At 56.7% G+C, this 27,201-nt stretch overlaps 1 protein-coding gene across 1 annotated transcript in view; it reads right to left on the bottom strand.

The window, feature by feature from the left end:
• Nucleotides 1-22,588, bottom strand: part of COL2A1 (collagen type II alpha 1 chain) — a 30,683-nt gene extending 8,095 nt beyond the window's left edge. Inside the window, exons 1-37 of the mRNA XM_045868507.1 lie at nucleotides 22,437-22,588; nucleotides 18,235-18,441; nucleotides 16,819-16,835; nucleotides 16,591-16,623; nucleotides 16,441-16,473; nucleotides 16,289-16,342; nucleotides 16,023-16,124; nucleotides 14,961-15,038; nucleotides 14,290-14,334; nucleotides 14,137-14,190; nucleotides 13,674-13,727; nucleotides 12,836-12,889; nucleotides 12,374-12,427; nucleotides 12,193-12,246; nucleotides 11,837-11,881; nucleotides 11,269-11,322; nucleotides 8,151-8,195; nucleotides 7,659-7,712; nucleotides 6,187-6,285; nucleotides 5,834-5,878; nucleotides 5,643-5,741; nucleotides 5,392-5,445; nucleotides 4,914-5,021; nucleotides 4,482-4,535; nucleotides 4,302-4,400; nucleotides 4,093-4,146; nucleotides 3,580-3,678; nucleotides 3,143-3,196; nucleotides 2,704-2,757; nucleotides 2,330-2,383; nucleotides 2,021-2,074; nucleotides 1,763-1,807; nucleotides 1,509-1,607; nucleotides 1,188-1,295; nucleotides 843-896; nucleotides 501-554; nucleotides 100-153 (exon numbers count right to left, since the gene is read on the bottom strand). Of these exons, the coding sequence (XP_045724463.1) occupies nucleotides 100-153; nucleotides 501-554; nucleotides 843-896; nucleotides 1,188-1,295; nucleotides 1,509-1,607; nucleotides 1,763-1,807; nucleotides 2,021-2,074; nucleotides 2,330-2,383; nucleotides 2,704-2,757; nucleotides 3,143-3,196; nucleotides 3,580-3,678; nucleotides 4,093-4,146; nucleotides 4,302-4,400; nucleotides 4,482-4,535; nucleotides 4,914-5,021; nucleotides 5,392-5,445; nucleotides 5,643-5,741; nucleotides 5,834-5,878; nucleotides 6,187-6,285; nucleotides 7,659-7,712; nucleotides 8,151-8,195; nucleotides 11,269-11,322; nucleotides 11,837-11,881; nucleotides 12,193-12,246; nucleotides 12,374-12,427; nucleotides 12,836-12,889; nucleotides 13,674-13,727; nucleotides 14,137-14,190; nucleotides 14,290-14,334; nucleotides 14,961-15,038; nucleotides 16,023-16,124; nucleotides 16,289-16,342; nucleotides 16,441-16,473; nucleotides 16,591-16,623; nucleotides 16,819-16,835; nucleotides 18,235-18,441; nucleotides 22,437-22,521 (2,463 nt within the window). The 5' untranslated portion in view covers nucleotides 22,522-22,588. The remainder of the gene's footprint in view (nucleotides 1-99; nucleotides 154-500; nucleotides 555-842; nucleotides 897-1,187; nucleotides 1,296-1,508; nucleotides 1,608-1,762; nucleotides 1,808-2,020; nucleotides 2,075-2,329; nucleotides 2,384-2,703; nucleotides 2,758-3,142; nucleotides 3,197-3,579; nucleotides 3,679-4,092; nucleotides 4,147-4,301; nucleotides 4,401-4,481; nucleotides 4,536-4,913; nucleotides 5,022-5,391; nucleotides 5,446-5,642; nucleotides 5,742-5,833; nucleotides 5,879-6,186; nucleotides 6,286-7,658; nucleotides 7,713-8,150; nucleotides 8,196-11,268; nucleotides 11,323-11,836; nucleotides 11,882-12,192; nucleotides 12,247-12,373; nucleotides 12,428-12,835; nucleotides 12,890-13,673; nucleotides 13,728-14,136; nucleotides 14,191-14,289; nucleotides 14,335-14,960; nucleotides 15,039-16,022; nucleotides 16,125-16,288; nucleotides 16,343-16,440; nucleotides 16,474-16,590; nucleotides 16,624-16,818; nucleotides 16,836-18,234; nucleotides 18,442-22,436) is intronic.
• Nucleotides 22,589-27,201: the final 4,613 nt, after the last annotated feature.

The raw sequence follows: 27,201 nt of genomic DNA, 5'->3' as shown, positions 1-27,201 counted from the left end.
ATGGGGAGGACAGGCCTTCTCCCTTCCTTTCTCATCCCTCCTCGCACCCCCACACCCAAAGGGCCAGGCTGAGGGCCCGGTTCCGGGGCAGATACTCACTGGGGCGCCGCGAGCACCAGCAGTTCCTGCAGGACCGGGAGGGCCAACTTCTCCCTAAGGCGGGGAGGGGGGACAAGAGCCATGGATAAGGGATGGGGGTCCGGGTGGGGCCCTTCAAGAGCCAAGTGCAGGCAGGAGGCCTCACAAGGGAGGGCCTGTTTTCTCCTGGTTGCTTCAGGCCCGCCTTCCTGGGGCCTCTGCTGAGCGCAGGTCTACCGCCCGCCCCGCGCCCCACAGTGGCTCCGCTGCCCAGGGCACACAGCCAGAGACTCTGCTCTTAAGAAGACTCCCACCCCTCACTGCTTGCAGCCCCCCGTGGGCAGGAGGGTACCAGGTGTTAAGTGAGGAGAGACCGCAGTCTTTGGCGTGATGGGGGAGGCGAGCCAGAGAGAGGAGCTCACCTTCTCACCGTTGGCACCAGCGGGCCCAGGGGGGCCAATGGGACCAGTCAGGCCCTGGGGAGAAGACACAAAGGTGAGGGGGACAGAAGAGTTGACCAGGACTTGGAGCCCAGCAGGGAGTCTAGGACCTCACACCCAGTGGACCCTGGCACACCCTCCCCAGGCCCCCAGAACGCCCCCCACCCTGCAGCCCCGGTTTTGTTGGGAGAGTGCCCAGAGCTGCCCAGTCTGCACAACCGAGGTAGGACCAGGGGTGCACTCACACACCGCCCTCCTGTCCCCAGAGTGTAGGGCTGGAGACCCATGGGGCCGCCAGGGTGCCTGAACCCAGCATTCACTTACTCGTCCACCGTCCTTCCCGGGCGCTCCCTCAGGGCCTTTCTCGCCAACATCACCCTGGGGGATAAAGCAGACGGGCCACCTCAGGAGGGTACTCCCGCTCAGTCCCACCCTCACTGAGGCCCCGGGCAGAGCTCAGCCCCCGGCCCAACAGGATCTGCTGTGGGCTCAGGGTGAGAGAGAGGACTGAGATGGAGGGAAGGGGGGAGGGTGTCACTAGAGGGCAAAGAGAAGGCCAGAGGGGTCTCCAAGGTCCTCAAGAGGGTTAACGAGGGACCTCCCCAGCCAGGTGCCGTAGGGAGGCGGGAGCGGTGAGTGTGGAGGAGGCACGGCCAAGCCTGTACTCACCCTGTCTCCCTTGGGCCCCGCGATGCCCGCCGCTCCCCTCTCTCCGGGCATGCCCTGCAGACCTGGAGGGCCCTGAGCCCCAGGGGGGCCAGCCGGGCCAGATGCGCCCTGCGGGGGAGGGGAGGGAGTCTGTGGTGGGCAGCACCTGCCCAGGACCCCAGCGCCCAAGCCCCCTCCTCAGCCAGACCTCCTTGCCATCTTGTCTTCGAACGTCTGCCCTCCTCCTATCTTCATTCCTCCTGAGCCCCTCCCGCCCCCCACCCCGCCTCCCCTAGCAGGGCTTCCCGGGCTGGCCCCCACAACCCCAACAGCCTCACTTACTTTGGGACCATCCGTGCCAGGAGTGCCGGGGAGGCCACGGGGACCCTGGAGGCCCTGGGCCCCGGGAGAGCCACGTTCTCCCGGGAAACCTCGTTCGCCCTGTCGCAGAGACACCATGGAGCAATCAGGTGAGAGCGAGGGGGCAGAGGCCCCAGGAAAAGCAGGGGTGTGGCGGGCAGAGAACAGAGTGCACTTGCGGAACGGCACAGGGAGAGGGCAGGCCCGGGGGGCCACCAGAAATGGCCAACACTCACCCTGGGACCCACGAGGCCGGGGGCTCCAGCCTCACCGGGGACACCCTGGGGAACAAAGAAGAATATGTGAGAGAGGGAAGCTTTTCTGTCCCCCAGCCAGGGCGGAGCAGCCCTCGCACTGGACTGGAGGCTGAGCTGGGATGTGGCCCCAGACATTCCCGGCCTCCTGGGGCCCCAGGAGCCCTCCTGCCCTTGCCTCCTGGGCAGCAGAAGAGATCTTCCCTTCTAAACTGCAGGTTCAAAGAGCCCTGTACTCACCTGGTCACCTGGTTTTCCACCTTCACCTGGGGGACCAGGAGGGCCAGGAAGTCCCTAGAGGGCAAAGTGACATGCATTAGCCAAGGAGTGTGTCCACTGCCTCAGCCCTCCAGGGAGCCCCAGCATGGGGACCGTAGGGAAGCCTCGTCCCCCTGTCCCCCTCGGGAGTCTGCACAACCGAGGTAGGACCAGGGGTGCACTCACACACAGCCCTCCTGTCCCCAGAGTGCAGGGCTGGAGACCCATGGGGCTCCCACAGAGCCCTGGGCACGGAAAGAACTGAAGAGAGGGCCCAGTCCAGCCACCTACCTGGAACCCAGATGGCCCAGGAGCACCCTGTTCGCCTCGTTCACCAGCAGGTCCCTGCAGAGGGAAACAAAGGTGACCTGAGCCAGTGCTGCAGAGAATCGGAAAGCCTTGGCCAGAGGGGACTGCGGTGGCAGCAGGAGGGCTGCCCAGACACCTTCCTGCACTGCCCACAAAAGCTTCCCTCGCTATTCTCCCACCGATGATCTGCACCCCTGAAACAGTGGGGGGGGTCCACATTGCCCTGGCTGAGGGTGGGTCTGGTGTCCCAGAGGAGCCCAGATCCTCATCATGCTAGGTGGGCCTGAGGTGCCTTGGCCCCCGTGCCACCACCCCATGCCCACAGGGCCACCTGGAGAGGCTAGGCAGGTACTTACAGCTGGTCCGGGGGGTCCTGCAGCACCTGTCTCACCATCTTTGCCAGGAAGACCCTAGAGGAGGGAGGAAAAGGTAGATGGCGTGACACACATCCTTCAGTTCCGCAGACCCCAGTGCTGAGCAGGTACACTTGGTGGCCCAGAGATTCCAGACCTCCATGATTCCCCAACCCAAATTCCATTTCTACCCCCTTCTTTCCCTGGGCCCCTTTTTTCCCAGTCTTTCTCAGCATGGGACTCTTCCTCCTCTCCCTGGACTGCTGACCAACAGCAGCTGGAAGTCTCCCTGTGTGGACCCCCAAAGGGCCCAGAGCAGCGGGACCCCAGCCAGAGGAACCCCCACTGCTGACTAGGACCCCGGGAGCAGGCCGAGGGATGGGGCTCCCCTTGCACGTGTCCAGCTAGCACCAACACGCAGACAGTGAGGCAGGCTACTTACTCTCAGGCCAGGAGCACCAGGCAGTCCCTTCTCCCCGGCCTTGCCAGGCTCACCCTGGAGGAAAGAGGGCAGGACCATGAAGAGGGTTTGGGGTGGGGGGGGCTAGAGCGGGCTGGGGAGACTGGGGCTCGGGGCCATAGCCTGATGGGCAGCAAAAGCTCAAGCCGAGTATCTGCACCCTCTCGTGCTCGGGAGTGAGACAGCACTGCCCCATGGAACGATGTCATGGCTGAGGCCCTGAAGCTCTCAGGAACCCCAGGTTTCCCCAGATCACATGCACTCCTGCAGGACACGGAGGCCCAAGCTGCCCATGGCACCAGGGCTCCTGCTCCTAACTGCCCATGGGTTAACTCTACTCAGGAGCCGGTCCTTTCTCTAGGGCCGAGGAGGGAGGTCTCACTGTGTGCAAGGAAATGGAAGGGCGGGTTGTGACTTACATTGGCACCTTTGGGGCCAGGGAAACCCATAACGCCAGGCTGCCCACGAGCACCCTGAGGACCTGGAGGACCAGGGCGGCCATCTTCACCGGGGGCTCCCTGAAACAGAGGACGCCATAGTCAGAACGTAGACACTCCGACCACATTCGTGCATCCAGCATCTACCAAGTGCCCACTGTGCTGGCGGGCACACGGCACATGGGGTTGATCAAGGTCTCAACCAGCAGCCCACACCACACACACGGACCCTGGCAGCAACAAGGCGCAGCTTAAACGAGGAGCGTAGCCCCTAACAGTGCATGCCAGGCTTTGTCCTCCTCCAAGGAAAGGCCCCAAAGCACAAAGGCACACGAGGATGGCATTTGCAGAGCTCCACACCTGGCCTGATGCCCACCATCTGCCCCCTCCCCAATCCTCAAAAGGCACAAGCTACCCCCACCCAAACTCCCATCTCTCGTCCTACTTGCCTCCCCAGGGATATCCCCTCCCAACTACCCCAGATGGGAGACTTACAGAAGGACCAACTTTGCCTTGAGGACCAGCATCACCAGGGCGACCAGTGAGACCCTTTGTTCAGGAGAGAGAGAGAGAGGATGGGTGTCAGGGAAGGCCCCAGGTCCTCTCAATCCTGGCCGCACAGGGCTGGAGGGAGCAGGTGGGGAAGGGCACGAGGACTTGGCTCAGAGCTGGAAGTCAAGAGCAAAAGCAGCTTGGCTACTTACCCGGGCTCCAGGAAGGCCAGGCTCTCCAGGACGGCCAGGGTCACCGTTGGCTCCTTTGGGACCAGCAAGGCCGCTGGGCCCTCGCTCTCCAGGGGCTCCCTACACAAGGGGAGGCAGGGAGTCAGCAGGAGGCCATTTGACCAGCAATGCAGGCACCCCAGCCCCTCTTCCCCCACTCACCTTTGGACCTGCTAGACCATCCTGACCTGGGAAACCACGGTTGCCAGGAGCACCCTAGAAGGAAGGGGGAGGAGGACAGGTAGTGAGTTAGAATGGCCCCTGACCCAGCCATACAGAGAGCCTTGCCCGCTTCAGGAGATCAATCCCACCAACCCACAAACCACCATTTCTGTAGGTGGGTAGCTATGGCCGGCAAGATTCTGAGAGATTAACTTCTCGGGCCTGTCCTGGGGCATAGCTCAAACTGTTTCATGCCATCCTGGGGGTGGGGGGCACAAATAAGGAGGGCTCCCTGTCCCCACAGCAGTGAGTGGAGAAGAGAGGAATCGGATACTCAGGCCACAGGACTTGGCCAGAACACAGAGCCGCAAAGACTCAACTTCCACGTCCAGGACACACCCCACAGAAAGTGGGAACTCCCAGCCCACTTACTCTCTCTCCAGGGGGACCGACGGGCCCAGCACCACCAGGCTCTCCACGGGCACCTCTTTTGCCTTCTTCACCAGCAGGACCAGGGGCTCCTTGGGGGCCAGCAGGGCCCTGAGAAGCAGCACAAAAGAGAAACAGGGTGAGTCTTCACCTGGCACTGGGTCCGTCCCTGGCCTGGCAAGGGAGGGAGAGGCCTTGGCTATTGTTTTAGGGCTGGGGACTGGGGAAGAGGGGCCATAAAGGATCGGCCCAGGGAGAGCAGACGTGGCCCAGTGGGAAGAGAGAGGGTGGAAAGTTGAAACTGTTCAAATTGGTCAAACCAAAGATGGGAGCTTAAGCTGCATCCGCTTCTCAACCTGTTATGTCCCCTCCTCCAGGCACAACCTGAGGAGGCCCCAGATTAGGGGACGGGGCTACAGAGGAGCAGGGCCGTGGGCTGGGGGATGGCTCTGGGCCCGAGAGCTGGTGGGCAGATACTCACAGGTTCTCCTTTGGGGCCTTGTTCACCTTTGAAGCCAGCAATACCAGGCTCGCCCTTGGGAAAAGAGAGAGGCATGTTCTCACACTAGGTTCTCTCCATGGACCCTGCCCACCTCCAGACACCCTTAAAGGCAGCCCCTTCCTTCCCCCGCCTCCCCCCCGCAAGGACGCCAGTGTGAGCGCAGGAAGGAGGGATGGCAGGGTTTGACTCCAGGGGTATTGGTGGGACTTGGGGTTCACACTGGGCCTTACCGTCTGACCTTTCGGGCCCAGAGGCCCAGTTGCACCTTGAGGGCCAGGTGGGCCACGGGGCCCAGGGAAGCCGGGGGCACCAGCAATGCCAGGAGCACCCTGTCAGCATGAGTAGAAGAGAGGCGCATCAGGAGACGGAGCAAGGAGGGACTGACCCACCTGCACGAGCCAAGTCCCAGGGCCACACTCACAGCAGATCCTTTGGCTCCAGGAATTCCATCAGTTCCGGGGTTACCCTGAAAAAGAAGATGGTGTCATTATAAACCAAGAAGCAAAGAATAAGCCCCAGCCGCCCCCCAGCCCTCCCAGGCTGCAGATCCAAGGGCTGTCCATTGCAGACATGGCCCTGCTGGACGTTTCAAGGGGAGGACGAGGTTGGAGGGAGAGGTGTCCCTAGAGCTCAGGATGCAAGTGCGGGGCCAAAATGAAGGTTTGGTGGGTGGGGTTCTGCTTGGGGCCCCACTTCTCTCAGAAATAGACAGAGTCCAGAGCAGCCGGGGCCACAGACCCCAGGTGCTTCAGGCCAAAGGGAAGCTGCACTTACAGAGGCACCAGCCGGCCCGGGGGACCCAGGAGTACCAGGTTCGCCGCGAGGACCTTGAGCGCCCTCGGGACCGCGAGCACCAGTGGGGCCAGCTTCACCCTGGGCAGAGACGGAGGGATGGAATGAGAAGACGGGGGGCACAGACCTCTCGCGGGCCAGCCACAGGCACGCACCAGCAGGCTGAGACACACACGCACCCACCGTGTGCAGGCGTGATCCCCGCGCGTTCCCACAGGCACCGACCTGACGACCTCGTCCTCCCACCTCCTGCGCTCGCCGTGTCCCCTCGACACCGTAACCGCCCCCCCCCCCCCCCCGCAGCAGATGCACGCCTCTGTGGGCCCCATCAGCGCCCCTCGGAAAGGCCCTGCTGGGGGCTCCTGCCCGCAGCGGGCAGCGCCGTGGGCTGATGGGCGGGCAACCGAGGTGGGCAGCCTTTACCTCCCCCCCGTCCACCCAGTGCTTTTCCTGAGGAAACGGAGGCCCTGGACAGTTCGGCTCCCGGCACCCCTCCACTCGTATCAGGCTGTGGCCCGGGCCGGCTCGAAGCGAGCCAGGCAGCCAGGGTAAAAGCAAGCTGGGCTGCGGCCCGATTCTCCTCGGCTTCTGGCAGCCCCCGCAAGCCCCCCAGATGGCCTCTGCTTGTACTCTCCCTGTTTTCCTGAAAGGCACAAGCAGCTCGGCTCTGGGCTGTGTGGCCCGCAGACGGCCCTGGGGAGGCCGCTGAGCCGGAGGCCGGGCAGGGCCTGCTCAGGTTTCTCCTCGGAGCGCTCTCGCTTCACTTCTGTAGTTATTAATTCTAAAGGTCAGGCCCCCTCACCTTCCGCTGTCCCTCCTCACAATGGGTCTCCTTCACCCAGCTCCCAGGGGCCTCAGACACTGTCTGGTTGCCACGGAAACCCCCGGGAGGGGAAAGGCAACCTGATGCCAGTGACCACACGGAGGCTCCTTATTCATCTCGGGAGAGAATTCCCGGGAACGTGTGCACCGGAATCCCCGTTTGGGCCACGGGGGCCTTTCCCTGAACCGGCTGGCCTCCCCCTGGCCCCTGTTAATCCTCGGAAGCACTCTGTTAGCACTGCTGGGCCGCGCCGAGCCCCCCAGCTGAAGCAGGGCCCAGGGGAAGCTCGGAGCCATCTCCCTGCCCCCGTCCTCCGGCTCTCCTCCGGGGCTAGAGGCTGCGGAGCTTTGCCTTCTTCCCTTCGGGTCCTGGTCTTCTGCTCCCTCCCAGATCTCTGGTGTCTCCCCGTCATTTTCTGCCTCCCCCCCAGTCTCAAGCTGGAACTGTACCCCCAGCTCTGCATCCTGCCGGCTTACTTTCCCTTCCAGCCAGGAGCTGTGAAACGCCTGGCCCTTCCTTGCCTCCATGGAGAGCAGCAGTGGGTGGGGGTGGGAGACACCCCTCAGAAGGGAAGGGGGGACTGTCTGGGGGGCAGTCAGCAAGAACAGGGGAAAAGGGGCAGGGCACATACCTTGGCCCCGGGAGCACCAGGGAAGCCAGGACCGCCAGCGGGACCCACGGGACCCTGGAGGAAGGAAGGAGGGGGAAAGTGAATGCCGTTTCTGGGTAGTATTTCTCCAGCCCCCAGAGTGAGCCACCCCCACACCTCACACTCCTCCCCACCTTTGTACCGACTTGACTCTGCATCCCTTGTGGCTCAAAGTCCCTGGATGAAAACTGTCCCCACGGCCAGTGTCCCTGAGCCTGGCTTCCCAAGGCAAAGCATCTAACTGTATATATGGTGAGAAGCAGATGATTCTTTGACCTCCCTATCTGTCCCTCCTCAAAAAAATGCCCAAAGCGTGGCTAAGAAAAATGACCCATCACTTCAAAGCTTGTTATCAACATACTAGGGTAACAGGGAGAAAGCGTTCCTGCTCCTCCGCCTTGGAAGGCCCACCCTGCCCGCTCCGCTGTGCTGAACAGGGCTCAGGAGAATGCACCACGGGTAAAAGGCACTTACCGGAGGGCCTGCGGGGCCTGGTTGGCCGTCGTTGCCCCGGGCACCCTGTGAGAGGGGAGAAGGAAGCAGGCACGGTGAGAAGCCCCGCACGGCCAGGCCCTCCCGGTCAGCAGTCCAGCCCACAGAAAACTCGGGCAGCGCTGGGCCCCCGGGGCCCCAGGGAGGAAGGTGAGGCTGGCCTGGCGCCAGGGCAGGACAGCCCCACAGGAAGGAACAGCCGGGAACCCCTCCGTGGGGGCTGCAAGGAAGCGCGCCGCCGGGCAGCAGTGGGCAAAGCTTGGGTGATTTCCTCGCTATTCCATCATTTCTGAAACTTTCATTTAGACCCCAAATATCCCCAACTTCAAGGCCAAGTTATCACTTAAAGACTCAGTGAACTGAGCCAAAGAAAAATGAAAGAGCCAAGCAGCAAACCTAACTCAATTCCTCCCACCTGCTCGCAGTGGGAAACACTTTCGGGGGGCTTGGTTAACCTCCTTAGTTAAGGCTTGGTTAAGGCCTCTCCTTGGTTAACTCCAGGATGCCTCTGGGCTCCGCCCCCTTCCCACCCCCTCCAGACAACCAGGAAACACAGATGCCCACAGGATGCACAGGATGTCTGCCTCTGGCCGGGAAGAAGCCCTGTGAGGGGGACACGGCACTGGGCACAGCCTGAGGACCACATCTGAGCTCATGCCCCTGAGAGTCCTTTACACTGTAAGACAAGGCTGCTAGTTCTTTCTCTCTAGGACTAATTTTTTGTGTGTCTTTTTGGTAAAGATTTATTTATTTATTTGAGAGAGAGAGACCACACGTGAGTGGGGGGAGGGTCAGAGGGAGAGGATCTTCAAGCAGACTCCTCGCTTAGCGAGGAGCCTGACATGAGGCTCGATCTCATGACCCATGAGATCATGGCCTGAGCCAAAACCAGGAGTCAGATGCTTAGCCGACTGAGCCACCCAGGAGCCCCTAGGACTAGTTTTGAGGGTTTTTTCCCCCCCAGGTTTGTGGTGAGCATTCCCCAGTTTCTCTCTCAAAGCCCCTCAGGACCTAGAGAAATTTTACCCAAACTCCAGGAACCATTAGGCCGCGCGGAGCTAGGCCTGGCCCCTGGTCCTTGGCAGGGGACCAGAGCCAGCCAGAAGGCGACCTTTCCCAAGGTGAGCCCCGCCCGCCTGCCTCTACCTTTTCTGGGGTGCTGAAGAAGGATGCTTTCGGGGGAGCTCAGGTTTTAAAAAAGACTCAAATCTTCTTCCTGGCTATGGTCCATTTCTCCTGACAGAGACTCTCCAGATGGGTATTAAACAGGAAAGCAAGAGGAGACTGGACAGAAAAAAATGTCAGAGGGCACATAAAGCCTCAGCATTGGCCAGAGCCCCTTCTGGGCCAGGCTGGCTGCTTCGGGACACTCTGGAGCCCCTCCCTCCAGCGGCTGGCCAGAGAAGAGGCCTGGAGCCCAGCATGGGCAAAGGGGAGCTGAGCACTGCTCCAGGAGGCCTGCGCTGGGCTGGCGTCTGAGGCTCTGCCTGCAGCACGGCTGGGAGAGGGCACCGTCTGGCCCAAGGGGGCACGTGACCACAGCGGGCAGAGGCCAGCCCAGCCCAGGCCCGGGCCCAGCCTTGACAGCAGGCCTGCACTTGGAACGATGTGACGTTGTCAACTTTCTATGCCAGATCCTATGCGAGGCCTGCCAGCCAGACTACTGTGGGGACAGGAACCAGCAAGGAGGAGCAGGAAGCAGGGCCTGCTGTGGCCAGGAAGGAGGAAGAACAGGGATGCAGCTCATCTTTGCCCCTCACAGGGTGCAACCACCGTGGCTTCGAGCCTGGCCAAAAAGCTACAAGCCAGGTCCGAATAATCCGCCGAAATAGCAGTGTTTCTTGGCAGCCCCAGCCCTCTCTAATCCCCTCACACAAAGTGACTCCAGGACAAAGCCCTTCAGCAGCCCTGGCTGACAAATGGGGGTCAAGGCTGCCTGTTATGTCACCGATCTGCTTTTGAGGGAAATTTCTGCCAAACAGATACATTATCTGGAAAGCTGCAGAGTGAGTGAAGCTGATTTACTTAGGCCAGCCTCGCAAGGGCCTGTGAGGAGGGGCCTCGGCGCTTGGGTGGCTGGGGTATGAGCTCAACAGAAAGCATAATCTTTCTTAAACACAGCTTTCATCACATCACCCGCCTGACCGAGCGCCTGCAAGTGCTCTCTACCGCTGAGGGGTCAGAGCTAAACACCTGCATGCTCCTCTGGCTGCAAATGCCCTGCAGATCCCCACGCCCTTCCCTGCCCCCATCAGCAAGAGGCCACCAGACTCTGAGGCTGCCGAGCATGGCTTTAAGCAATTTAACCTTTCTGGGCCTCAGTTTCTTCTTCTCTAAAATGGGGAGAATAGGGGCGCCTGGGTGGCTTAGTCAGTTAGGCATCCGCCTTCAGCTCAGGTCATGATCTCAGGGTCCTGGGATGGAGCCCTGCCTCTGGTGGGGTTGGGCTCCCTGCTCAGCGGGGAGCCTGTTCCTCCCTCTCCCTCTGCCCCTCCCCCTCCCCCTGCTCATGCTCGCACTCTCAAATAAATAAATAAAATCCTTAAAAAAATAAAATAAAATGGGGAGAATAGACTCTACTGCACGGGATTTAAGGGAAGATTAGATGAGATGAAGCACATGAGGTATTGACCCTAGGAAGTGCCTGAGCCACGGCGGCCACGTACTGCCAGCCACAGCAGCGATGTCAAGTATAAAGGCCCTATGAGGTGACGCGAGACTGTGAACACTCTTCTAGAGCATCATCTCAACACCAGAAAGTAGCACGGCACTGTAGCCAGTTGAAGTCTGTCCATAACTTCAAACTGGACTGACTGGGAGTGCGTGGGGGCTGTGAGGGGATGACCGGAATAATCCCAGCTGCTAAGGGAGAGCCCCGCCCCCACCAACCAACCCTTCCACAGTCCACCCCAGTCCTTCAACTATGCAGACCGGGCCTGGGAATTCGTGACAGGCACACTCCGAATCCATCCCCGCAGGATGACAATACGCTCTACACCTCCCAGGGTGGCTTGGAGGGTCAAGGGTAGCCCTATATGAAAGTGTCTTGTAAACTCCGAAGTATGGGCCAAATGGTGGCTTTGGCCTTGTCATTACTCACTGCAGCACCAGCAGGGCCAGTCCGTCCTCGCTCACCGGGCAGGCCGCGGGGACCCTGGAACACGCCAGAACACAAGCATGAGCTGGCTCAATGACACTCTGCCAGTCCTCCCCAGACACGAGAGCGGGGAGCACGCACATGCCCAGGAGGCAAAGGTGTGGCTGCCCCTGAGCCTATCTTGCCACTCGTCTAGGTCTCCCCACGTCACATCCAAGGTGTTTCTGCCCAGGCAGAACCACCAATGCTCCCTACTGGGAGCCTTGTCACCGGCACGTCCCGCTTCGTGCCACAGATGAACCCCCCCAAATGTTGAGAAGAGACGGAATTTTTTAAAACTGAAACGCATCTTAACATAGGGCTATGTCAAGGAAATGCTGGGGCAACTTGAACAAATCATCTATTCGATAAATTTACCTTTTCGATCTAATCATAATCAGATCAGATCTGCAAAGCTGAATATCTACTTTGCCCGAAGGGAGCGGTTTCTATAGCAGAGCCATCTGCTAGGCTTTAGGAGCTGCCTGAAGAGTGTCTGGAGGCCCTCCCAGGGGGTGATATTCATACTCACCATTGGGCCTGGAGAACCATTCTCACCCGGTGAACCACTCTCTCCCTGGGAAAAAGATGCACAGGGTCAGTGAGCAGGTCCCCATTGGCAGCCCCCAGAAAACTCCCAAGGAAGAAGCCAAAAGCTCTGGTCAACTCAGCTAGCACCGAGACCCCCCAAACTTCAGTTCTGCCAGGGACAACTCCCTGAGCTCTCCCAGCCTGCCGTTCTTCCAGCAGGATGTAGGACTGGGTGTTCCCAACCAAAGCTGACCTGATGTGCTAACTCATTGGCTTAATAGGATCTCCTTGACTGGAAAGAAAGGTGTCTCATCATCTCCCTCTGTCCCCCATCCCCATGTGCTCCTCGGTCCTTACCTTCACACCTGGAGCACCAGCTTCTCCTTTAGCACCATCTAGACCTGGGTAGCCCTAGAGGACAAGAGAAAACATTCCATCACACTTCTGGGAAACCCTATTAGGAAGATTCATGCCCCCAAATGCTTTTCTCTCCCCTGGGCAATAACTTCCTTCCAACACCCTTGTCCATGATACTTACTCTGTGACCCTTGACACCAGGAAGGCCTGGGGTTCCCGGGAAGCCTCGAGCACCCTGCAGTGCAGAGAGGAGATGTTCAAGGCGCAGAGCAGAGGGCTGAGTCACGGCTGCCCTGCTCTGCTAGAGAACCTTCCGGAGCCAGCTCCCTCAGGCTGGCAGGGCAGTCAGGAGCCCAGCACTTAGACAGCTCTTGCAGTAGATCCCAGAGCCCCCCCCTTACTATGCTTTGCCCCATCCTATGCAAAATGGGTGTAAACAACAGCTGCCCAGCATCCCCCCGCCCCGTGGGCCTGTGTGAGGATCCTACACATCAGCATGAGGGCGGAGGTGTGTAGGGGCTGTTGGAATTCCATTCTAGAAGTGAGCTAGCTGAACTAGACGCGCTGGGTGTGAGGCCACTGCCTCAGCTGCAAAGGAGGGAGACTCGGAACAAGGTTTGAGGCTGGCGGGGGGGCGCTCTACCTGAGGGCCAGGGGGGCCTCTTTCACCAGATTTTCCAGGCTTTCCAGCTTCGCCCTGAAGGGAGAGAGATGTGTTTCAGCTTCAGCAGAAGACAAGTTAGCGTAGTGGGCGCGCTCCAGATCGCATCTCTCCTCCCCATCTTCTATGCCTTTTGCCCACCTGCTTATTCATCTCCCTCACCTCCTTGGGATTCCGGACTTTGAATGCCTTTCCTGGGTCATGACGTATTCTTTCGGACAGCTGCACATTGCATGGGCAAGCTCCTCCATCCCGACCAGCCTGCAGCTTCCCCAGGGGACTCTCCTCTCTCCCCTCCGAGGCTCTGCAGACTGGGCTAGGCTACCTTACCCGGGGAGACTTTCACTGTCTAATGTGATTCATAAGAACAGCTCGAGAGCCAACTCTTATCTTTTCACTTCGTTTGCATCCTTTGCAGACATCCTGACTCAGGCTGCGCTTTTCCTAGCTCATTTACAACTAAGATAATGTTGGGCTGTTGAGCGTCTTCCTTTTGTTTTCCCTTCTCAACATCTTTCCCCCTGTGTTTTCCCTCTCTTTCTCCCGTTTCTCAATTTCCCTTCCTGGAGCTAATGATGTTTTAATCATTTCCCTTCCCAATGGGTCCAAAGCAGTCCCCAGGCACTCGTAAGCTAAGCTACAAGTGGGAATGTAGATGGTAGACAGAGTCTGTGGCTCTGATTGACCAGTCCTGCCCCTAAGGACACTTCCACCTTGGGCCAGGCTGAGGGCGCTTCCGCATCACTGCCCCAGTACGCACATCCTCCCCACACCCTTTCAAAGGACGCAGCAACTCATTCGACTACTCAGGGATACTCACATCATCACCAGGTTTTCCAGGGGGGCCAGGAGGACCACGGGGACCCATGGGACCCTACAAACGAAGTAAGAAAGTTTAAGAGATGGTTGGAGGGGGATGATACCTAATCAGTGGACAAAACTTCGGGATTGTAGCCTTTGGAATCTAAGTTCTTCCATAAGGAAGAAAGATGGGGGTGGGGGGGAAGCCCACTTTGTGCTGAGAGAAAGCAAGAGTGCAGAGCTGATTATCCTGGAAGGAAGCACAGGCCAAGGGTGACCCAGAAAGGGGACTGTTGTGACAGAGCTCTGGTGGTCCTTGCCACCTGGGCTTCTCTGGGAAAGATCCCGGCAGAGCTAAGTGGCATCTCGGGGCCCTCCACTGGGAAAGCTCTGGGCAGTCTTGGTGTCTGCGTGGTACATCACTGGAGACACCCTCCCCCCCCCCGGCCTGGGGGGAGGGCAGGGCCCATGCAGGTACTCACGGAGACACCGGGTTCTCCGGGTTCACCAGGGTTGCCCTGAAATCCTTGAGGTCCCTAAAAAGTAACATGAGGACACCAGGTTAAGCCCACAGACTGACACAAGAGAGCTTGAATGCGTCTGCACTGCACGGAGCAGAAAGACCCAGTACTTACGGGAGCACCAGCAGGGCCTGGAGGTCCTCGAGGTCCCATTGGGCCCTGCGGCAAACAGAAGAAGAGGGTGTTCACTGGAAATGCTTCACCAGCGGCCGCCAGCGTGCCCCCGCCTCCCAGCCAGGGGCCCAGACAAAGGACAGACAGTTACTCTGTGGGCAGGGGCCCTACAGTGGCTGCTCCTTCTCATTTCCCACTCCCCACGCAACAATCTATTTATTTATAGGCACCATTTGGATAGAGAGGCTGGCCTTGCTTTCTCCTGGACCACAGCCATGTTTACTAAAGTCTGAGTTTCATTTAGCTTGTGCCAAGCTGGAGCTGCAGGCCTGAGATTTCCTGCTGGAAGTCCTGTGGGTGCTGGAGGACAGTGGCTACTATCTGCATTCTTCAGTTCTCATTCCAAGAGCAATAGCGGCTGGCCTTCCAGCCTCAGCCTAGATGTGTCTCTCCATCCTCATTCTTCTTGGTCACTCCAGCGCGTCATTAGAACTGGCATCCATCACCATTAAAAACCAAATGCTTGGGGCTAACCCCATGGGAGGTTATATAACTGATAGAGAAGAGCTGCTCTAAGCAATTATCTGTAACATGAGGTTGTCAGATTCTCTGGCTCTGCTAAGGGCCACCTCCTGCCATTTTGGCTGCAAAAAACTGGTGTCTTTCCTTACCATCGGCCCTTGCATCACTCCCATCTGGGCGCCACCAGCCTTCTCGTCAAATCCTCCAGCCATCTGGGCAGCAAAGTTCTGCAAATAAACCCAACAACATTAGGAGCTTGAGAGGCCCCAGGTTGTTCCTTCTCAACTAGGTAAGCTATAAATTGGGATAAAAAAAAAAAAAAAGCCCTCTATTTTAGATAAACTCTAATTGTTGGAGACTAACCTAGCATTGAACAGAATTGCCAATGATTCCTGAAAAATCGTTCTGGAAATGTGTTACGAGATGCCAGTGGCATAATCATTTCCCTGGAAGATAAAATGCTATTTGGAGGAGTATCAGTTACCCGCATTTCATTGCACAGAATTATTTTTTAAATTCTAAAATAGTAAATACATTGTTCAACCTACATTGAGAAATAGAACTAAAACATCACTTTAAAGTTTGTTTTTTTTTTATTTGATTCCCAGGAATTTACTGCCCGGCAAAAGACTAAAATCAACAGCCTTAAAATATTTCAGCAAGGGAAGGCGTAGGCATGTGCAAGCCTCTTAAGTTTAAGAACTTATAACCTAGCAAGCATCAAAACGGCAAACGTGCAAAAACTGGACAATAATATGATCCGTTGACTGGCTTAATTCCAAAAATGACTTTTGCCACACACCTTCACTCAGTGGGCCTCTTTCATGAGAATGAATAGTAGCTTGGAATGGACCTGGCAAGGACCGGGATTAAATGTTTTCCAAGGACAGTGGTCACTCTGCTTCCAAGTAACTACAAGCGCCCAGTCATCCTCTCCCTCGACCCCCACGCCCACGCCCAGGAATCAACCACACAGCACAGATGCCTGGAAGCCAGGCACCTGAAGACTTTCTTTGCAGAAACCCAGTGAGTGAAAAAAGTCATCCCTGAATGCCACGGTCTCAGGCCTAATATGTGACTCCACTAAATTACAGGCCTGGGGAGAAGCCCATGGACAGGCTGTGGGAGCCGGCCAGGTAAGTGTGAGTAGCAATTTAGAAGCCACAGTTCTGGAAGGACAGCCTGAAGGGAGGGGACAGAAGGATACTTACTCCACCAAGGCCAGGGGGACCAGGGGGGCCAGGAGGACCAGGGGGGCCAGGATTTCCAGGGGTCCCAGGCTCTCCATCTCTGCCACGAGGTCCAGGGGCACCCTTGGTAGAAAGAGAAAGGGGCACCCAAGTGAAGCAGGGCTGATGCAAGAACCACCCAGCCACAGGCTGTCCCTGAGGTGGTGGTCACGCACATGGGGGGAGGGGAAGACGTTCAGAGGACCTGGGGAGGCCACGGGGGGGTCAGGGAGCATTTCTCAACTCACTTTTTCACCTTTGTCACCACGATCACCTCTGGGTCCTTGTTCACCTGCTGGTCCCTGAAGGTGAGGAAAATGTTGAGATGATGGCAAGGCCAGGGGCCTGCAGATCAGTTACTTGAGGAAGAGATGGAGGAAGGGATTTCTCCCTTTCTTACCTGAGGCCCAGGAGGTCCTTTAGGTCCTACAATCTGTGGAGAGAGACAGAGAGAGAGAGAGATGCACAGGATGGTGTATTAGAGGGAGTCCAAGGAGCTGACCCAGTTAGAGCAGGAGAAGCAACTGGTATGAGAATAATGTGTACTTACATCCTTGATGTCTCCAGGTTCTCCTTTCTGTCCCTGAAACAGGGCACAATCTGAGGATGGAGCCACGCAAGCGCACCAAGCCCCGAGCACAAAAACCCTGCCCCGCAGCCCAAGCATCGAGGTATCCCCTAAAACAGCCCTCTGCTGCTGCCTACCAACCACAGGCTGGGCGCGCATAACACTGCTTCTGAAGAAAGCCCAAAAACAAGAAGAAGAAAAAGCCCTTACCTTTGGTCCTGGTTGCCCTGCAAATGGAAAAAGAGAAGAATGAAAAATTGTGAGATGAAGAAGTACGAGTTCTCATTGCGCAAACACCCTTTAACAGAACAAACAAGGACACAACCCCGGAAGGGGACAGCTTCCTGTCCCCTCTGCTGGGATGTTAGGGTCACTGGGGTCCTGGGGTTGCTGAGGTCCCTTGAGGAAGGGAGCTGACCCAGACTTTGTTATGGAAGAAGCAGTCAGCATGCAAAAGAATGGAGCAGGGCCTACGAAGCGATCTAATTAGCTCCAAGATAGGAAGCACCAAAAGCTGGCGGAAGGTCCAAGTCTCTTCTCTCTCCACAGAGTAGGAAACCCTTCCCGCAGCCCGAGCCCTCCCGGAAGAGGAGTTAGGTGGTCAGAGGGGTCTTACGTTCAAGCTGGGTATCCTCGAAGCAAGCACATGAACACAGCAGGGCATGGGAGTTAGGGCATTGCAGCCAGGGCCATCCCAAATCAGTGAGCCCGCCCCCCTCTGTAGCAGCAAAGTGGGGAGGCAATCAACACTTCCTGCACGCGGGCCTCAGAAATGACCCGGAAATCTGGACCAGAAAAGCAGGTCACCAGTGTTGGCGAAGTGTTAAGGAAAGGCAACTCCTTGCTTCACTTTCCACTTTCTTCTCCGTTGGAGTAGGAGGGGGACAGTGAGGGCCACCCAAGGGGCCTAGGCATGTGACCCCCCCATGTGACAGGGAGATGGGGCCTGTGTCCAAGTGCTGGGGAGGGGTCACAGACACACTACGCAGCACTGGTTCTGGCTGAGAGTCAATAAACTGCACCGGAATGCAGCCTGCGGGGTCCTCGCCCAGCCCCACCTCCCAGCACCCAGCTCCGCCTTCTTTTATTAACTCGCATCTTAATTGGCAGTTAACTCCAAAAGAGGTAAACACAAAAGGAAACTGCCAGGGAGGGTCCATATTTCAAAGAGGGAGCCTGCCCTCTGTCTCCCCACTAGCCGGCAGAGATTTCTCCCCACTAAAGACCAGATATTTAGCGGCCTTCTACAGAGAAGATGAGCTGTGGGTCATAGAGGAATTTGTCTGGAGTCGGGCCCACAGAGCTTGTGCTCTCCATCGTGGCTCCCAGTGATTGGCAGAGATGATTCCAGAGAGGGTACCTCTGTGGAATCACATCTGTCCTTCCAGATGTCGGAAGTGTATCTGGGGGGAGGTTTGGGATGAGGAAGGACCCTTCTAAGTGTCTCAGGCTCATTCAGGGTCAACCTGCAAGCAAGAAGTGGCCTTTCCTTTTGGCCTCCGCTGCTGGGGTCCCATGGATAACCAGTCCCTGTGCTTCGCAGAGAGGACCAGCATCCATGGGAGGGCATGTGCTGCACCTGCGAGTAATTTATTTATGTGGAACAGGAAATAAATAAATTACGACCACTGGCCGTGGCGAGGTCAGTTGAGCAGATGGGGCAGCACTCTCCGAAGGGGGTCTCGGGGCTGAGGCAGTCTTTCATGTCTTCACAGATTATGTCGTCACAGAGCACGGTCCCAGTGTCACAGACACAGATCCGGCAGGGCTCGGGCTTCCACACATCCTTATCATTATACCTCTGCCCATCCTGCACACAGCTGCCGGCCTTCTCTGCACCAACGGCCCAGCAGGGGAAGCAGGGGGAGCGAAGGGAGGGAGGGGGTGGGGAGCCAGAAGAGAAAAAGAGAAAGAGGTTGCAGTCAACGTGACATCATTCAAATGCTGAAGAATGCGGGCTCCGGCCACCCGAACATGGAGGACTTGAAAATTATTTTTCTAGGCCATTCTTCAAGTTACCTTTATTGAGCACCTTGCATTATGCTCTCTATTCACCACTGAAAATCCAGACCCAGCAGTGAAGGGGAGGGGAGGGGCGGGGCTACTGCCGCATATTCTCTTCCGGCATCTAGCCTGGGGCAGAGGTGAAGGGGCAGGGGCAAGCTGGAGTGGGAGCAGGGGGTGAGACCCCAAATGGGAACTCAGGAACCGCAAAGACAGAGGAGAGGAGAAAACAGAGACACCCCCCCCCCCTCCACCCCAGCACAGGTACAGAGGCCTTGTTTCTGCCTTCCTCTAGGAATTATGGGATTTGCTAAATACAACTGACAGGTAAAATGCAGAAGGCATGTAGAAAATTCTACCCACAAAAATTAGAATCTATAAACGGCCAGACTCCAAAAGTGTATATATGGGGTGGGAGTGGTGAAAGGAGGAGCTGTTAGAATCAGGATTATGTCCCATTATTTAAATCCTATTAGAATCAGGACCAATTCGGGGAGGAGGATAGGCCGATTCAGACAATAAATACACTTGGGACCCCAGCAGCCTAACAGAATGCTTGGGCGGCAGGAAGGGCCAAGGGACACCCCCTCCAGCCCCCAAACTCCCCCACCCGTGCTGACCTCCCGCCGTTCCCCTCCCTGGAGAGACCCTAACTTCATCCGAAGACAACACCTCAATATGGGGGTTGGGGAGGGCGCAGGGTGTTTGAACGCCTGGCCTGGGCTAAGATGAACCAGTCCAGGCCTGTCCTCGTCCAAGAAGGCAGACCAAGAACGGCACGGACCAGTCCCTCTCCACTAGCGCCCTGCCGTCTGGAATTCACCCTGCAAACGAAACCTGTGCTGACAAGAGCGCTCCCGAGAGCGCCAAGGGCTGGAGAGCCCGCACCACGTGCTAGGGAGCGCCCAGCGCTGTTTTTCTCATCAAAATCCCCAAAGCAGTGGCAGCTGCAGGGGATGAATAATAGGAAAGAGCCACAAACCAGGTGGGCGGAGAAAGAAATGGGCCTGCCTGGGGCTCTTGAAGGAGGCTCTGAAAATCTAAAGATAAACCTTTTTTTTTTTTTTTTTTTCCTTTGCCACCAGTAAGAACCCGCTCAGCCTTTAGGCCAGATAATCCCGGCGAGGGTAGGGGGGATCCCAGGGTGTACACGTGTCCCAGCGCGGGGACACGCCCACCGCTAAAATAGCTGGAACTGCAGAAAGCGGGCGGTGGGGCAGGGGAGGGGGAAGAAGGAGAGGTTCATGGTGTCCCGTCCGGACTAAGGGAAAGCCCACTCTCACCCAAGAGGGCTCAGGGTGGAAAAAAGAAAATGCCGGGAGAAGGGGGTGCACCCGAATGCGGATCGGATTTCGCTGGGAAGGGCGGCCCAGGGATGCGCGGGGGCGGGGCCGGGCGGCGCGGGCTGTGGGAGCCGCTGGGTGACTCTCCCGGCTGCAGCTCTGGACGCGGCTCGCCCACAGACCCTGGGAGGGTGAAAAGTAGGATTAAATGACTGCCCCAGAAAGGAGCCAGCCCCGTAACCGGATCCCCTAGGTGTGGACGGAGGAGCCCAGCACCTCCATAATTGCTGTTCCAAACGGCTGCCGATAGCATCCCGGCGCGCCTGATCCTGTTCCCCTCGTTACCGCACGCGGTATAAAGTGCTCCTTTGTAGCAGGCCAATTAAAAAGTTACCTCTTTCGGGGAACTGTTTTTGCTCCGCCGCCGCTGTGCGCAGGGCTGGAGCCCGGGAGGCGACGGCGGGCGGGCACAGGGGGGCATTGTGGAGAGGGGGTCGGGGAGTCCGGGGGAATCCACCGGACCTCGCCTCTCATGAATGGGGCTTTTCTCGAGCGCACACAGAGCCCGATTCACAGGTCTCCGCAAGGAACCAGTTTAAATAAATACGGGCAGCATTTCAGCCCCATCTGGAAGCCATCGCTGCCAATCTCCCAACGCAAACAAGCCTCACAAAGGAGGATTGAGGTCTCTCCCCACAGCCGAGGGGCACTTTCGGAGGCGAGGGCTGTGAAATGCAGATGTGGGTCAAAGACGCCGCCTCCAGTGAGTTTCTCCAACTCGTGGACAGATGGGAGGAGGGGCGTGCCCGAGCTCTAGGGTTCTGACATCCCTGACGTCCACGCAGACCGTGCCTTTCCCCCACGTCACTTCTCTGGGTCCACTGATCCGGGGGAGGGGATGCGCCAGGGAGCGAAGTCAACCGCCCCGATGCACTCCCCCCTGGAGAGAAGGAAGATCTGGGCCCAAGAAACTGTGGAATTCACTCACTCCCGGGAAAGCTGCAGCGGTGAGAGCGCTCTGCCACTGAAGTGAGTGCTTCTAATACCAGATGGAGAATTTGGGAATTATTTTAAGGTCACTTAGCTAATTTCACTGTGCACTAAGTTTCCGTAACGGGTGTCCGTGCGAAATGAAGACAAAAATATAGTCAGTCCGAGCCGGGATCACTTATAGACACACCGTATTCCAACAAGTGCCCGGGAACGCGCGGCCAGTTCAGCGCAGCGCCCGACGACTGGCCAGAATCTCCTGCCCCCGCCTCAAAGCCGCTCTAATGAAGGGAAAGTCCTCCTGGGCCCAGAGCCTTCGCAGGAGAGACCAAATAGAGCCTGGTCGGCAGAGGGATTGTGACTCCCCCCCAAAAAAGTTTCTTCTGCGATTGATTTACAATCTGTAACATACAAAGACAGGGCTGGAATCCCAGCCATCGGAAACGTGCCCAAACACGTGGGGAAAAAAAAAAGTCCTCTCTACCTAATACACTTTCCAGGCTTCGTTTGTTCTGAATATAATCCCAGACAGTGGGACTTTACCAAAGGAGGCGATGGAAAGGTGCGATCCGAACCACCTTTGGACTAGACTGTAAAACTGCTATCTCTAACTACATTCGGTTGAAATTGTTACAGCAGTCGACCAACTGTGCCCCCCTCCCCTGCCACACAGACACAGACCCACAGCCCGCAGCCTGGCTCAGCGAGCTCCAGAAACTTAGAAGAGTAACTCATTGTAGTACCTCCGGGGTTTGGAGGGGAAGACCGCGGGGAGGGGGCGCTATTTTCTGGGGCGTTTGAAAAGCACAGTCTGGTTGGAATGTTATCGCCTTTCAGATGGCCTCTCCGACGGGAAGTTTCTGCACCCGTTAGAGGCCGGGCGAAAGCCGAGATGAGAATGAGGGCTGCACCTTGCTCCTGCGCCAGCCGGGAGGGGGAGGAAAACTGCCAGAGGCGCTGAGGTCTCAGAGCGCCTCTCCGAAGCGTCTTTGTGGCCTCGGATTTCAGCCCACCAGTTTCAGAGCATCTCTTTTGTCTAACTCCCCTTTGAACTCTCCAGCCACCAACCCCTGGACAAGATTGCGAGGTCAGCCCTTTGGCCCTTCCTCACTCCTTCGCTAGTGCCCGTTCCAACTTCTAAGATCGATGGGCCAAGACCTGTTTTTGCTGAACTCCGAGTGCTTCGAGGAGGTGAGTTGTGTGCGTGTGCGCCTGCCTAATTATCAAAGCTGGTGGAAGAGAGTGCGCTTAAATCTGTGCTCAAACATCTCGAACCCCCGACACTTTGCACGTTTCAAATTCATGCGCAACGTAGAGACCTGCAAATGCCTCCAGCTGCGACCCGCACCGGAGGACTCTCGGGCAGAGCCCCTAACTTGCAGAACTCCGCTAGGTGAGCTCCTGCGCATCTTGCACCCAAGTCTCGGCGCGCCGTGACCCCGGGAGCCACTCTAACCCGGACACACCGGCTCCAGAGCGGGAGAGGGCGCGGGGGGAGGGTGCGGAGGGAAGACACAGAAGGGTGGCAGGCAGGGGCGTTGGGCGACTTACGGACATCCTGGCCGTGACATCGAAGGACAGCGGCGACGAGCAGCGTCAGCAGCACCAGCGTCTGGGGAGCCCCGAAGCGGATCATGGCTCACCGCGGGGCCTGGCGGAGCCGGCCCGAGCGGAGCGCAGCGAGGCGGCAGGAGCACGGCGTGGGTCCGGGTCTCTACCGCGCCCTCATGCAGGAGGCCTTTGGAGCAGGAGGAGGAGGCAGGAGACCCGGCAGCCCAGCAGCGCTCTGCGTCTTCTCCCGTCCGCCGAGCCCGTTATATGCGCCCGGCCCGCCTCGAGACTGGCGAACTCGCCCAAACCGCGGGCCGCCCCCGGCCCCCCGCGGGGCTGTAACCTGAGACCCCGCCCCCGGAGCCGGCCTGGGCCCAGCCAGAGCCCGCACCTGCCTGGACCGGACCCCCCTCTCCGCTAGCCCTGCTTCCCGCCCCCCACCCCCACCCCTAGTGTGCTGAGTGGCCTGATCGGGCGGGGCGCAGAGACGGCTGCTGTCCTCCCCCCAACCCAGAGCTGCGGCGCTGCCCCCTCCGACCACAGGCGGGAAGGGGGGCCTCCGGCCCCTCCCCTCGGAGTTCTGCCCGGATCGGAGGGGCGGGGGGTGTTTGCAGAGGCGCAGGCCGCGAGCCCTAGACCGTGGACGGAAAAGACTTGGGAGGGAGCGGGCAAAGTGGTAGAAAGGAGCAGCGGTGGAGGGTTAGGGGGGCTCCGCGTTGGGACCTTGGGCGGAGGGCAGGAAGGAGGGCACACGGGGAGCTCGCGATGGTATCTGGAATCCTAAATCTTGGAGCCAGTCAGGCAGGACCAGGTTTGGGGAGTTGCCCCGACCTATCTTCTGGCCACTTCCCGGAGTACCTGGCCCCTGGCTCCCACCTGAAGGTTCAGAACAACAGCCCCAAACCCATCCCCCATCCAGCTTTGAGAAGAACGAGCCTCATCTGGAGCCTTGGCAGACATTGGCCGGAGCCAATCGCCAGGAAAGGGGCCGGTGTGTTACCGCACAGAGGGAGACCTGTGTGAAGGTGTGGGGGCGGGGGCAGGCCCCGGGAAGGGGGCTCGAGCAGCCACAGAGGACGGAGGGAGCCGAGACTAAACCGTGCATGCTGCCCAGGTGGGGGACTGTCTAGTTCCAGGCTCAGACGTGGTGTCTGCTCTTCCTGGCCAGGGTCCGGGAGTCCCGGGGGGAGAGGGCACTGCGGCCCCAGATTGAGCAGTTCTGGCCAGGGATGGTTGGTCACTGCTGCAGCCCTGTCCAGGGAGCCAGGAGGCTGCTCCAGCTGGACGGAGTTCTGTGAGCCAGGGGAGAAGCCAGACTTTCCTAGTTGGCCCCCTGGCCCTCTGCTGCTTCCCCTCACCTCACCTTCCCCGGTGAGCGCCCTGGGCACCTTAGCCCGCCGCTGCCTTCTCCCCGGGGCTCAGCCATGCTCTTCTCTAGGCTCCTGGTGTCTCCATTGATCCTAGAGAGGAAAGGACCCCAAATAGACCTTCTTCCTCTTGAGGTGATGGTCTTCTCTCCCTGAGGACTGTCAGGCCCCTCAAAGAATTTTAGGAAAAGCACAAATTTCCATGAAACTTGGACTTTGGGGTCTGACTTGACCAGATCTGCCCTTCCCAGCAGTGGAGTTTCTGCTGCACTTTCCTGTCGGGAGTTGAGGGCACTGAGAAGAAGCTACTTCTGCCCCCCAGGCTTGCGGCTGCCTCACAGGGAGTTCGGGGCTTCCCCTCCCTCTCTCCAATCCCTCGTGCTTTGAAGCTTCTCAGAGTAGAGCCCGGAATTCCAAGCGTGCAGAACTTCTGTGCACGTGTGCTGGCCAGAAAGAGAAAGACGTCTCATTGTTTAAAGAGATGCCTCCATGTTTTGTGCAGCCTGGATGGAGGTGGGTGAAGGATAGAACCACTGCTTCCAAGTGCTCTGCCGGCCATGGGCCTGCCTTCGCTCTTTTCCCAACCTCCTGTTCAAGGCCCGGCATGAAGCTCTGAGCCTTTCCTCAGCCCCAGCCTCTGCCAGGAGAAAGCAGGGCTCAGGCCTGCAGTGTCCCGGGCCCTCCTTGGGGTCATGGGTCCTGTCTTCCACCCCACACATTTCTCAAGACCCCCGAGTGCAAGCCCCCCCTGAGAAGCCTTCTCTGTTATCTCTAGAACACAGCATCTCCCTGCCTTTCTGAATCCCTCTGGCATTTGTAGCCTGTATCCAGTTTAATATTCTATGCTACTTACTTTTTCTGTGTGGTTTTCTTTTCTTTTCTTTTCTTTTTTTACCTTTGTATTCATTGGTCTTATCTTAGCAATGAGCCCGGGAGCCCCGCTGGGGACAAGAACAGTGCCTAGCACCATGTCAGCCCACAGGAAGACTTAGGTAAACCCCAATGGACTAGTGCATGTCGATGCAAAATATGATTTCTTTTATGATACAAGCAGTACATAGGCAGCCCCACAAAGCTAGGCAGTCATTGGGTTGACCTCGAATACAAGTGGCCATTAAAATTCAACCAAAAAAAAAAAAAAGTTTTGGTGAAAGCACTAAAATATATGAAAAAAAATTAAAGCCTATTTCAAGGTGATCTAGTTTGGTAGGCAGCTAAGTGCTACATCCTTCGGAGCTAAGCTGCTCTAGATTTCATTCCCTAACTCTGTGATTCCTCTTTGCCAGTAAACTCTTTCTACATATAAGAGTTCTGGATTCTTTCCAGTAATCATGGTTCATCTGTGAATACAATTTTGTTCTCCACTCCCTGTGGGGGAAAACAAGTTTTTAAATCAGAGATGAGAATTGACCAAAGCAAAATAAAATTTAAAATTTAAATCGACAAAGCCAAAATAAATTATGGAAATTATTTAAATTCTAAAGTCAACTAAACACCAATATTAGTATTTTACCCATTTGTGAATCCAAACAGCTATCATTTAAACACCTCTAATTTGTTGGGGCGCCTGGGTGGCTCAGTCATTAAGCGTCTGCCTTCGGCTCAGGTCATGATCCCAGGGTCCTGGGATCGAGCCCCACATCGGGATCCCTGCTCCGCGGGAAGCCTGCTTCTCCCTCTCCCACTCCCCCTGCTTCTGTTCCTGCTCTTGCTAACTCTCTCTCTGTCAAATAAATAAATAAAATCTTTAAAAAAAATAAAAATAAATAATAAATAAATAAATAAATAAAAACCTCTTATTTGTGACTCAGACTAGAATTAAACCTGTATGTGGCCAAAAAAAAAAAAGATCATGGATTTGGAGATTACTTATCCAGCAATCTCACTACCCAGAACATAGCCAAGAAGCTGAAAAGAAGAGGAAATAAACCAGTGAGCAGGAGAAGAAGCACCGCTCAGAATTCTGAGCAGCCAGGATTCAGGTCATGTACTAAAGCATATGCATTTTATGCATCCTAGAGTCCCTTTTGCTCGGTGTCTATTGACTCATAGTTTAGATATTCTATTAACAGGTAATGTCATCTGACCTCACCAGTTAGATGCAGAAACATAGAGGTAAGATAGGAGAGCAGTTGTGGGATGAAAACACAATAAGGGGGTGCCTGGGTGGCTCAGTCGGTTAAGCGTCTGCCTTTGGCTCAGGTCATGGTCTCAGGGTCCTGGGATCGAGCCCCGCATCGGGCTCTCTACTTGGCGGGAAGCCTGCTTCTCCCTCTCCCACTCCCCCTGCTTGTGTTCCCTCTCTCGCTGTGTCTCTCTCTGTCAAATAAATAAAATATTAAAAAAAAAAAAAAAACACAATAAGAACAGCAAGAAGGGACAAGAAGAGAGGAGACAGAAAAGCAATATGAAGTTGACACAGTGAATAAAAAACATGGTAGCCTAGGGCCAATAGGGTTGGGGTCAAATGCTCTGTGGTCCTCAGTGGTTCCAGGGAGTATCCTGGTTTATAGCATCTGCTGCAGTCCTGTGGTTCGTAAAGATGAACTTAAATGTCCAATAAAATGTTCATTGCAGTTTAATACGGTCTCTTTGAAGAAGCAGGGAAATGTGCATTACATTTTAGGAAAGTCTCCATTAAACTTAATGAAAACAAGCGTTTGTTCACTTCACATTAAAAATCTTCTATCCCAGCAGCGCTAAATAGATGAGCAGGCACCGAGACGTGCAGAACTGGACTCGGTGGAAGAAGGGCATCAATGACTGAGGACGAAGCCCCCACGTGGCCTCATCACCCACTCGTACCTTGAGAATAGCGCATGCCTCACTGTAGGGAGAACATTGAGCAATCAGACATAATCTGTGCATCTACTCCAGATCCGATCGACTCAATGAGACAGATGGATTCAACCAGTCATTTTGTATTGTGAAAAGAACTGTTCCACTGTGTTTTCCTTTTTAGGGGGATATTAAATTTAGACTTCTGTAAACACAGACTTACTGGGCAAGATATTTGTAGGTAGACTGTAAAGAAAAGATCTTTCTCTCCCTCTGCACAAATTCCGTTTAAAAATAGTGATAAAGTGAGGAAGGATTCACATTCCAGAGAGGTAAACCCAGCCCAAATATGGCAGGTGGTGAATGCACACACTTCACTTGGCCTCCAGCCACACTTCCCCCAGACGGCCGTGGTGGAGGGAGAGCGGGTCGGCTCACTCAGTGGCATTCAGCTTCTGTTGGTTGGGCTCAGTTCAGACATCCTTTCAAGATGTGTTTATGTTTTCCTTTGGCATTTTTGGGGCAGAGTAACAGAATCAGGACTGTCCAGGATAGGGTTTCCAGATTTATGGTGTACATTCCTTCGCATAGGAACATAAATGTGTTACTATGTATTCTCA

The sequence above is a fragment of the Mirounga angustirostris genome, unplaced genomic scaffold (assembly GCF_029215605.1).
Source record: "Mirounga angustirostris isolate CCGP_5_RB_7025 unplaced genomic scaffold, mMirAng1.0.hap1 SCAF_5, whole genome shotgun sequence".
Lineage (NCBI taxonomy): Eukaryota > Metazoa > Chordata > Mammalia > Carnivora > Phocidae > Mirounga > Mirounga angustirostris.
Note: the sequence above shows the minus strand (reverse complement) of the source record. Positions and strands in the feature narration are given on the sequence as shown.